Here is a 12,383-nt window from a genome sequence, read left to right as displayed (position 1 = left end):
TGGAGAAGGCGGATTAGGCTCCCTATTTTATAAAACCGTCAGGAATACTGAGTGAGATGACCTGCGTGAAAGAGCAGAGGCCGGGTGCTTGTTTTACACCATCGCAGAGCGCGGCTGGAGCAGAGCCGACGGTGGCTTCAGTCAGCGTGACCTGAGTGTGTTCTCTCCCCAGAGGCAGGCGGGCACCGTCAGTGTGTGAGACAGTCTGGTGCTAAAAAACTAAAATAGGGGTCACATCCAAACACACTGCGGAGGCCCAAGAAGCCTCTCCCCACACGCTACCAGCTTGTGACTCCTGGGCACTGTTCACAGATTCTAGATTGTCTGCCTCTCACTTATGTGACTTTGGAAAAGTCATGTGGCCTCCTTGAACCACAACGTGGACATAACCAGTGGCCTGCATCTCAGAGACACTGCTGGGAGAGGTTGGCTAACACATCAAGTTCTGGTGAGGATTTATAATTGGTGCATTCTTGTATAAAAAGTGCCCACTGCCCTGGCCGGTTTGGCTCAGCGGTTAGAGCGTCAGCTTGTAGTCCAGAGAGATCTGGGCTCGGTTCCCGCTAAGGGCATGTACCTCGGTTGCAGTTTGTCCCCAGCCCTGGTTGGGTCGTGTGGGTGGCAGCCACTCGATGTGTCCCTTTCACGTCAATGTTTCTCTCTCTCTTCCTCTCCAAACAAAATATGGAAAAATGTCCTCGGGTGAGGATTAAAAAAAAAAGTGCCTACTGGTACAGCAAACAGGTGGCAAGGGCGTTGGTTAGGATGACAGGGACCCAGGCGTTCCCTTTGGCAACAGATCTGAGTGCGCTGCTGCTGAATGAAACGGCGGCCTCGGGAGGAGCGGGAGGAGCGGCACAGCACTGCTTCCCCGCGCTGAGGTGGAAACCCTGAGGGGCAGGGTTTGGCCACATCCCAACAGGGAAAGAAAGCGGAGAGGCTTGAGCTCAGTGTCCTCAGTGCCCCAGGTGCTACTCACACACTCCCCCAGAGGGTTTAAATTGCCTTTCCAGGCCGAATCTTGACATCTCCCTGACCCCAGACAACACACCGCTTTGCTGCTGTGGCTGAAATATTGCTCATATTTATTGAAAATGGAGAACATGGTGCAGCTGGAGAGAGTCAGCTTCCACAGTTCTGCGAACACTGACTGTAAATCACCCTCAGGCTTGTCACTCCCTTCGGTGGACGCGGAACCACTCTAAGGAGACGTCCCCAGGAAGAAGACGGCCTTCTATCGTACTCCACGAGGAAGCATAGCGCTGACTAATAAAGTGGTGGCAGAAGCTTGGACATGAAGTGCCCTTGAGCAGAAAGTTCCAGTGTCATCAGTCCAGGGCATAGCGTTCTCCCCTGAGGCCGGAGCCTGCCACCTAGTGGAATGGAGTCTTACAGGAGCTGCTGTTTCCGATGGAGACACAAAAGGCAGGTCCTGGAGCATCTTGGGTGGTCTGCGGGCAGCCATCCCCCAGCGTCGGGCCAGAAGCTTCTATCTGGAAAGGCAGGGGAGGGAAACTGGGTCTGGAAGTCCAGCCATCGAGGCTGACCAGGAGAGGACACTCAGCGGACCGCTTCCTAACAGCTGGGACTTGACCAGATGTGCCTACGGCGAGCGCTCAAGTAGCAGGTACGTGAACACTCCACCTGTGGTCTGTCTGGGAAGGATGAAGAGTTTTGTTTGTGTACAGGTGCAGTCATGGCAGGTGGGCTGATGCACGAACATGAGTCCAGGGCAAGGTCAGCCCTGGGGGGGGGGGGGGAAAGCATTTGTTTAAAAAAAAAAAAGCAGGAGCTGGGAGCCTGGAGAAGATACATAAGGAGGCGTCTTTACAGAAGTCCACGGAGTATTGGAACAGCTCACCGTGGATCTGGAAAAGTTGGAAGAAATTACCAAGCAAACTAAGTTAAAATTTAGAAGGAGCTGAGATGCTACTCAGGATTTTCCAACCTCGGAATGTGGTGCGATGCAACCTGACAGGCCCACAAAGGCCATGTCCCTGTTGATGAAAGTGACCCTTAGACGTCCTCTGCAGCTCTGGGGAGCCGGGACTGGAAAGTGGGTATAATTTCTCTCTCTTAATGACCTGTGCTGAGCTCATTAAGTCTAACGTGCCTCGGCTGTGAGAGAATGCTGGCTGGAATAGGGACACCCCGCATGTTGTAACGAGCATGTTTGGGACGGCCACCGTCTTCCTTCCGAAGATCTGGAAAATGAGACCCCAGACGGCCCCACTGCTCCGGACTAGTAGTTAGTTCTGCAGCTCAGAGCTGAGACCACACTGCCTTCTCTCCTGAAAGAAAGGCCACGCTCCTTGAAGTCTCCTACGTCTAGCGTCTAAAGTGTTCTTTCCCCGATATCTGCGCTTTGCAGGCTGCCCCCGGAAGCTGAGGACAGGCCCCAGGCAGGACACGGCCTCCGGATGGTGCTGCCTCTGGACTGCCAAGCTCCGTGTCTGACCAGGCCAGGTCGGGGCAGCAAGCCTTACCCTTCCAACCAGCTAGACGCTACCCAACGCATAGTGAAAGTATCTTTTACGAGATCTGAAAAACGGGCACGTCCAGCAGCATCCTCACCGCCCTTCCCTGGCGGGAGGTGAGGCGGCGTGGCCCTATCCCCGCAGGTAGGTGCTGCCTGCGGGCTCCCGCCCCAGGGCGTTGATGTGCGGGAGGGCTCCCGCCGTGGCCGCCAGCTTCTCGCTGAGCTTCTGGTTCACCAGTTGCAGGTGGCGGCCGTTCTTGCGCGCCTGCCGCAGGGACCGTTTGACCTTCTTCACCCGGTCCCGGAGCTGCCTGTTCCGTTTCTCCAGGGTGGCCACCTTCTGCTGCAGCTTCTTGACGTGGTCCTCCTCCTCAAACAGGGCCTTCTGCACCGAGGAGCACATGAGCTGCAGAGATGGAGGCCAGGGAGGGAGAGGCAGGTGAGTTTCAGGAAATCGGCCAGATCGGTGTCTGGGTGCTGCCCAGAGTCACAGACCCTAATATCACCCACGCACAGCCCTGGCTCCAGGACACCGGTGCCCCTCCTGTGCTTTTTATACTTGGGTTCCTTGGGTAATCTTGTTTCAAAAATATATTCTAAGAAGTTTTCACACCTATCAAAAAGGAAGGAGCTTCAGTGACTCAAGAGGTAAAATACCAAAACCCAAGGCAGAAAAATGCACAGGAAATGCCTCTCAGCCTCCCTCAGAGTAACATAAATGCAAATTAGAGCCACAGTGAATTGCTGTATTTTTCACCGACTGGTGAAACCAAGCCGTCAGGATGTGGGGAAACCGGCGTCTCAGGTACGCAGATGGAGTGTAAACCGCTGTAAAAGGCAATCTGGCTGCACCTGCGAGAGCTTCCTGCGCCCTTGGATCTAGAGATTCTGGGCTTTTGTCTCTTAGTAAAGCTCCCACACGCACGAACTGCCACAGGCACAGCTGTCTTGTTTGTTTTGAGAAGTGATGTTAGCATCACGGTGGCCTAAGACATCCTCGTTTTTGTCCTACTTTCCAAAAACAAAACGTTGGCACCCATCCATGAACAAAAGTGCCTTTGTGGGAGCTGCAGGGTGCAGGACCCCCAAAGGGACCCGGGAGGAGTCTCGCTGGCCCATGCATCAGACGGGCCTCAGTCCCAGCTGTGGAGCCCACAGTGGTCCACCTGGCTCCAGCCTCTGTCAGGCCCAGGACCTCACAGTAGATGTACAACATCACCAATCATCAAGGAAATGCACATCCTAACCACGAGGTATCACCTCACCCGTTAGAATGGCTGTCACCTAAAACAGAGAGTGATGGTAACATGGAACTCGCCTCCTCCCATGGGCACACCGAGTCTACAGCCACATACAGAACAGTTTCCTATGAAAGAAACCTGATAACTAGATGAATGACCCCTACACATCTGGCAAATGAGAAAAAAGCCCACATTGAAATGGGAAAGAGGCTGAGACACAAGCTTGTCATAAACCCTGCTGGGGTGGCCCACAGGCGGGAGGGCACTCACAACTCCCAGCTCCTTCCTGAGGACTGAAGTGTCTGAACCCCGTGATGGGGGGTCCACTTTTTAAGACCTGCACCTGAGAGAAGAATCCCCAAAGAAAGCCACAGCAAGCTGAAAAGCACCCAGTCTTTCTGTGAAAGAAGCCTCTGTACTATCTTAAAGCTTCAGCCTGAGAAGCTTCTAATTAAGAACACAGCTAGAGGCCTACTGCAATCTTCTCCAAACACCGTGGACTCAGCCTTGCTCCGGGTCATGGGTACCACCCATAAAGGAGCTTGGGCACACATCTGGTGTCCCAGGCACACCCCTTGGTTCTGGTGGTGAGCGGGTCTTATGGCTGCAGATCCCACAGGACTGGAGAAGGTAGAGAAATAGTTTTTTTTTTTTTAATCTCATCTTTATTGTTGAGTGTATTACAGATGTTTCTCCCTTTTCCCCCCACCCTCTCCTCCTGCCCTCCCCACACTATTGTTGTCCATTGGTTATGCATATATGCATAGAAGTTCTTTGGTTTATTTCATCCCCCTTCCCTTTGAGGTTCATCAGTCTAACAACCAATTTGTACTTCTTAATTCCTTCATCTTTTCCACCCATCTGGCAAGCAACAAAAAGTTCTCTGTATCTGTGAGTCTGTTTCTGCTCTGCTTGCTCTTTTTGTTTGTAGATTCAGTTGTTGATAGATATGTATTAATTGCCATTTTATTGTTCATATTTTTGTTCTTCTTTGCCTTCAAGACGACCCTTTAACATGTCATATAACACTGGTTTGGTGGTGATGAATTCCTTTAGCTTTTTCTTGTCTGGGAAATGCTTGATATGTCCATCGATTCTAAATGATAGATTTGCAGGATAGAGTAGTCTCAGTTGTAGGTCATTGCTTTTCATCACCTTGAATATCTCTTGCCACTCCCTTCTGGCCTGCAAAGTTTCTTTTGAGAAATCAGCTGACAGTCTTATGGGAGCTCCTTTGTAGGTAATAAACTGCTTCTCTCTCGCTGCTCTTAAGATTCTCTCTTTGTCTTTAACCTTTAGCATTTTGCTGATGATGTGTCGTGGTGTGAACTTCTTTGGGTTCAACTTGTTTGGGACTCTCTGTGCTTCCTGCACTTATATGTCTGTTTCCTTCACCAAGTTAGGGAAGTTTTCTGTCATTATTTTTTCAAATAGGTTTTTAATTTCTTGCTCTCTCTCTTTTCCTTCAGGCACCCCTATGATGCGAATGTTGGCACGTTTGAAGTCCCAGAGGCTTCTTACACTATCCTCATTTTTTTGGATTCTTTTTGCTGTTTTGGTTGGGTGTTTTCTGCTTCCTTATATTCCAATTTGATGGTTTGCTTCTTGGCTTTACCTACTCTACTATTGATTTCCTCTTTATTTCAGTTAGTGCATCCTTAATTTCTGACTAGTTTTTTTATGTTGTTGATGTTCTAAGTTCCTTGGGGTTCTCCTTAAGTTCCTTGAGCAATGTTATAACCTGTGTTTTGAACTCTGCATCTGTTATATTGCTTATCTCCATTTTGTTTAGTTTCTTTCCTTGAGTTTTGTTATGTTCTCTCATTTGGGACATGTTTCATTGTCTCCTCATTTTGGCTACTTCCCTGTGATTCTATGTATTAGGTAGAGTTGCTATGTTTCCTAGGCTTTGTAGGGTGGCCTACTGTTGTAGGTGTCCTGTAGGATCCAGTGGCACAGTCTCCCTGATCACCCCAGCTGGGCCCTCGAGTTGCACCCCTAGTGTGGACTGTACACCCTTCTGTTGTATTTGAGTCTTGATTGCTGTGACACGTCAATGGGAGGGATTTACTCAGGCTGATCAGCTACAAGGACTGGCTGTGCCCACTGGCCTCTGACCACCTTGGAGGATCAGCTGTGTAGGGACCCACCACACAGAGCAGGGCTCTGGTACCCACAGAGTCTACTCATTGAGTGTGTCACTTGTGGAGGTGTTTGGGTGGTGGTGTTTTGATGTGGTCTGAAGCTGTCCACTGGGTGTGCTGGCTCTGCCTGTGTTCTATCCGGGGCCACCTGGCATAAGCTACAAAGTGATCTGCAGATGGCTGCTTCTTGTGCTGGGCTTGGAGGTGTCCAGGAAAAACCAAGTTGTGAACCAAGGCTGGTTGCTTCTAGTGCCAGGCCTGGGGCCATTAACGAGAGGTATGGGGGTTGCTGAGACCAGATGCTGCTTGTTTGAGAGATTTTTAGGAAACTCTGAAGCAGGATCCAAGACTAGCCAATCCTATGGTAAACCCTTAGGAAACAGCTTGGCTGGGTCCGAAAGCTGGGTGGCGTGGGGCGGGGCCTCAGGGAGTCAGCAGGGCGGGGCCGCCAGTGTGAGCCAGGTTGCTGGAGTCCCAGATATGGCTTCTGTCTGCCACCCCAGGGAAGGGCTCACCAAAGGAACAAAGGCCTCCGACAGACCGTCTGTCCAGGAGAAAGCTGCCCCTCCAGCCCTCTTCCCGAGGCCAAACAGCTCAGTTCTTCCCTGCTCTCCCTCAACCTTCCTCCCCTGAGCTCAGAGTTGTGCGAGCAAGTCTGTGCACGGGCCCTTTAAGAGGAGCTGCCTCGGGCTTCCACAGCCGCCGCCTCCCTCAGTTCCCGCCGGTTTTACAGTGAGAAGTTATGGGGACTTGTCCTCCTGGCGCTGGGGCCCTGAGCTGGGGGCCTGGTGTGGGACGGGGCCCCTCTCTCAGGGAGGACCGTCCCATGCACCCCTCTGCCCCTCCTACCAGTCTCGGTGTGGCTGCTGCTTTAACTCTGTAGGCGGCCGAATGGCGGTTGTGTTGCGGTCGTGGGGGGAGGGGAGGCCGCCTTTATCTGTGCCGCCATCTTGACCGGAAGCCGAGACTGTTTGTCCTGGGCTGTCGCTCGGAGCAGGGCAGCGAGGCTCTGGGCCACAAGTTGAAACCCACTGTGGTCTGATAGAGTGAGAATCCCAGGGCCTTCGAGCAGATCAATAAACACACCAAGAAGTCATGGAAGACCCCGCTTTTCTTCCAAGATGCTCTCCTGAGCTGCTATGCCAGCGAATGGAGAAGTACTAGGGGGAGAGTAACAGACCTTTCAAGATTTTGCTTCAAGTCGATAATGTCCCCGCACATCCTTCTGTTACTGATCTTCATCCCAATATCAAAGTTGTGTTTCTCCCTTTGACCACAGCACCTCTTTGATCCAAACAATGGGGCAAGGAGTCGTGGCAGCTTTGATAACCATTACCTGAGGGGGATCTCTCCCCAGGCCACTGCTGGAACTGAGACACCCATGAATTCTGGAAGGTCACAACCTCTATGAATGGGTCAAGACCCTGCTTGGGCTTGGAATAACACAACTAAAGAGGATATGAATGGCATCTGGAAGATGATACTCAAAGGGTTTGTCCATGGCCCTGGCCAGTTTGGCTCAGCGGTTAAAGCCTCAGCCTGCAGTCCAGAGAGACCCAGGTTGGGTTCCCGCTAAGGGCATGTACCTCGGTTGCAGTTTGTCCCCGGCCCTGGTTGGGTCATGTGGGTGGCAACCACTTGATGTGTCCCTTTCACATCAATGTTTCCCTCTCTTCCTCTCCCTCCCACTCTATCTGAACAAAAAATGAAATAAATGTCCTCAGGTAAGGATTTAAAAAAAAAAAAAAAGTGTTTTTCCATGATTTCAAAGGATTTTCCAAGGATGAGGAACCTACAAAAATCAACAAGCCGCGGGTGAGGATGATGCTGGGCGCTCCTAGAGATGGTTCCTGAGGCGCTGACTAATGAGGAGGTGTTGAACAGGAGCGCACTGCAGGAGAATTGCCAAGAAAATTCACAGTGGAGGGCTTAGTGGAAGCTTTTGAAGACCTCAGGAAGCTCCTTAAGAAGTTTGAAAACATGGACCACCCCCAACACTGAAAGGTTTTCATTAATACAGAGGAGTGTTCATGTTACATCATCTATGAATGAAACCCATAATGAAAGAAGGAAACTAAGCAAATACCGTGACCCGTTTCTGAAGAGAATGACACCCTGCAGAGGGCCTTCAGGAGGTGTTCCAGGAGAAGGCGTTGTTACCACAGGAGAGGACAGCTCCCTGCGTGTTACTGCCCCCGAAGGCCTTCAGTGGAACGAGAGGTGGAGGTCGGAGCCAGTGATCCTGACCCTGTGTAGGCCTAGGCTGATGTGTGTGTTTGTGTCTTAGTTTTGAACAAAAAAGTTTAAAAATATGTTTTAATAAAAAAAGCTTATAGAAAAGATAAAAATATTTTTTGTACAATGTCTTTGTGTTATTACAAAAGAGTCAAGAAGAAAAACTGAAGTTTATAAAGTAAAAAAGTTACAGTAAGCTAAGGTTTATTTGTTACTGAAGAAAGGCTACACTAAATGTATAACAAGTATTTTTCTAAGTCTACAGTAGTACACAGTGATGTCCTGGGCCTTCCTGTTCGCTCATTGACTCACCTGAGCAACTTCCAGTCTTGAAAACTCAATTCCTGGTAAGTGCCCAATAACAGGTGTACCGTTGTTTATCTTTTATACTGTATTTTTACTGTACGTTTTCTATGTTTAGATGAATACCACAGGCAATTGTACGCAATACAATAACATGCTGTTCAGGTTTGGAGCCTGGGTGTGCATAAGTGCTATGATGTTTGCACAAGATAAAATCGCTAATGACATTTCTCAGAACGTATCCCTGTCCTTAAGTGATGGCTGACTGTTGTAAGGTAGCAGCTTAATCACATATAAAGCCATTATGAAGGTTAAAAGATAAATGTAGTAACTATACCTGCAATTTGTTAATTTGCACAAGATGCAAAGATGTAAATTGTGACTTCAAAGCATATAATGTAGGGGTGTGTGAAAAGGTAGAGCCCTGGAGTGTTTGAAAATAAGTTGGTATAAATATAAGTTGTTTTATGTAAGCCTCATGGTAACCACAAAGCAAAAACCTATACTAGATACACAAAAGCTAAAGGCATCTTAATCATACACTACAGAATATCATCAAATCAAAAAGGAAGAAAGCAAGAGAAGGAACAGAGGAATCACAAAACAGCTAGAAAACAACAACATGGCAATAAGTACATACCTATCAGTAATTACTTTGAATGTAAATGGATTAAATTCTCCAATCAAAAGACACTGGATGGCTGAGATGATAAAAAAAAAAAGACTCAACTACGTGCTGGCTACAAGAAACTAACTCACTTTACCCTTTAAGTATACACATAAACTGGACATTCCATGCAAGTGGAAACCAAAATCAACCTGGTGGAGCTACATTTGTATCAGACAAATAGACTACAACAAAAACAAAGAAGGGCATTAAGTAATAATAAAGGGATCAATCCAACAAGAGGATATAACATTTATAAATATTCTTGCACCTAATGATACAGCCATGGGCAAAAGTAGGTTTACAGTTATAATACAAATAAACAATACAGGAATAAACTTTTGTGTAGTCATAACTATAAACCTACTTTTGCCCACCCCAGAATAAAGCAAATATTAACACCTAAAGGGTCAGATAGAAATACAATAACAGTAGGGGAGTTTAATATTCTACATTGATCAATGTACAGATCACCTGGACAAAAGATCAATAAATAAACATTGGTCTTAAGCAACATTAGACTAAATGGAACATTCTGTAGGACAGATCCTATGATGGGCCACAAAACAAGTCTTAATAAATGTAAGAAGACTGGAATCATAAACATCTTTTCCACCTGCAATGATATAAAACTAGAAAATTCACAAATATGAGGTGATTAAACAACATGCTAATGAATAATCAATGGGTCAAAGAATAAACAGAGAAATCAAAATATACTAGAGAAAAGTGAAAGAGGAAACACAACAAACCTACACTTATGTACTACAGCAAAGCAGTTCTGACAGGGAAGTTCATAGTGAAACATGCCTACATTAAGAAACAGGAAATATCCCATATAAATAACCTGACTTTACACCTCAAAGAACTAGAAATAGAAGAACAGGGTAAGCCCAAAGTTACTAGAAGAAAGGAGGGGGGGAAGAGCAAACAAATCAGAAATAAATGAAATAGAGACTTAGAAGATAATAGAAAAGATCAATAAAACTAAGAGCTGGCTTTTAAAAGACAACTAGTTTTTACCTAGAGTTACCAAAAGCAAGAGAGGACTCAAAAAATAAAATCGGAAATTAAGGAGATGTTACAATTGATACCACAGAAATACAAAGGATCATAAGAGACTACTATGAACAATTACATGCCAACAAATTGGAAAACCTCTCAAGCAATAAAAATCCATTACCAGTCCTTAAACTTCCAAAAAAATAGAAAAAGAAAAACACTTCCCGACTCATTTACAAGGCCAGCATTACCCTGACACCAGACAAAAATGACAAGAAAACATTATAGGCCAATATCCCTGATGAATACAGATGCAAAAATCCTGCACAAAATATTAACAAACTAAATTCAGCAATAATAAAAAGGATCATATATCCTGATCATCTGGGGTTTACTCCAGGAATACAATGGTTCAATATCTGCAAATCAATCAATGTGACACACCACATAAACAAAATGAAGGGTAAAAATGATATGGTCATCTCAATAGATATAGAATAAGCATCTGAGAACACTGAACATCCATTTATGATTTTAAAAAAAACCCACCTCTCAACAAAATAAATATAAGGAATGAATATACCTCAACATAATAAAGGCCATATATAACAAGCCCACAGCTAATATCATACTCAATGTTGAGAAGATGAAAGCTTTTCCTCTAATCAGGAACAAGGATGCCCACTCTTGCCACTTTTATTTAATATAGGACTGGAAGTCTTAGCCAGACAGCAGTTAGGGAAGAAAAAGAAATAAAAAACATCCAAATTCAAAAGGAGAAATAAAACTGTGACTATCTGCCGATGACATTATATTATATATAGAAAACCCTAAAGATTCCATCCAAAAAAGCTGTTAAAATTAAACAGCTTCAGTAAAGTTGCAGAATACAAACCAAGGAGTTGAGAGATCTCTGCACTAAAAACTATGAAATGCTGATTAAAGAAATCAAAGAAGACAAATAAATGGAAGGGTATTTCATGGACTGAAAAAAAAAATTAATGTTTAAATGGCCAAAGTGATCTACTGATTCAAAGCAATTCCTATTAAAAAAACAACAACAACAAAAAACAAACAAACAAAAAACCAATGGCATTTTTCACAGAACAAGCAATCCTAAAATTTATATGGAACCACAAAAGACCCTAAATATCCAAAGTAGTCTTAAGAACAAAATTGAAGGCATCATGCACCCTAATTTCAAACTACATTACAAAGCTATGGTAATCCAAACAGTATGGTATTGGCATAAAAAACAGACATAGATCAATGGACAGAATAGACACCCAGAAAAAAACCCATACATTTAAGGTCAGTTTATGACAAAAGAATCAAGAATATACAATGGGGAAGGATAGTCTCTTCAATATAAATGGTGGGAAAACTAGACCACTTATACCATGCACAAAAATCAATCAATTCAGGATGAACTAGAGACGTGAATTTAAGACCTGAAACAAAACCCTAGAATAAAACAGGCAGTAAGCTCCTTAACATCAATCTCGGTGATGATTTTTTGGATTTGACAACAGAGGGGGGAAAAAGAAACACCAAGCATTTGGAGTACATCAAACTAAAAAGTTTCTGTGCAGCAAAAGCATCAGCAAAGTGACAAGACAATATATGGAATGGAAAAAGGTTTTTGTAAACCATATAGCTATAAGGTTAAAATTTAAAACCTATAAAGAACTACAACTCAACAGCAAACCTCACCCCAAATAATCCAATTAAGATGGGTGCCCTGGCCGGTTTGGCTCAGCAGTTAGAACATCGGGGTCATGAACCAAATAGCAGCGGGTTAGATTACAGCCAAGGGCACGTACCTCAGTTGCAGTTCAGTCCCTGGCTGGGGTCATGCGGGAGGCAGTCAATAAATGTGTCTCTTTCTCTCTCTCCCTCCCACCTAGTCTGTCTGAAAATTGATGGAAAATATATCCTCAGGTGAGGATTACACACACACACAACACCTGAATAGACATTTCTCTAAAGATGTACTAAAATTCAACAGGTCCATGAAAAGATGCTCAACATCACTAGTCAACAGGGATGTGCAAATTAAACCACAATGAAATACCACCTCACACCTGTTGCAATGGCTAGTATAAAAACAGATAAGAGATAACAAATATTGACAAGGATGTGGAGAAAAGAGAACCTTTGTGCACTATTGGTGGGAATGTAAATTGGTTCAGCCACTAAGGAAAACATAAGGAAGTTCCTCAAAAATTAAAACTAGAATTACCATAATCTAGTAATCTCACTTCTGGGTACTTATCCAAAAGAAATGAAATCAAGATCACAAAGATATATCT

General features: G+C 45.5%; 1 protein-coding gene across 1 annotated transcript in view; it reads right to left on the bottom strand.

Moving 5' to 3' along the window:
* Nucleotides 1-1,798: 1,798 nt before the first annotated feature.
* The window catches only part of CCDC3 (coiled-coil domain containing 3), a 111,172-nt gene continuing 100,587 nt past the window's right edge, over nt 1,799-12,383 (bottom strand). Inside the window, exon 3 of the mRNA XM_036270262.1 lies at nt 1,799-2,885. Within this exon, the coding sequence (XP_036126155.1) occupies nt 2,610-2,885 (276 nt within the window). The 3' untranslated portion in view covers nt 1,799-2,609. The remainder of the gene's footprint in view (nt 2,886-12,383) is intronic.

This window comes from Molossus molossus, unplaced genomic scaffold, assembly GCF_014108415.1.
Source record: "Molossus molossus isolate mMolMol1 unplaced genomic scaffold, mMolMol1.p scaffold_m16_p_1, whole genome shotgun sequence".
NCBI classification, from domain to species: Eukaryota; Metazoa; Chordata; class Mammalia; order Chiroptera; family Molossidae; genus Molossus; species Molossus molossus.
Note: the sequence above shows the minus strand (reverse complement) of the source record. Positions and strands in the feature narration are given on the sequence as shown.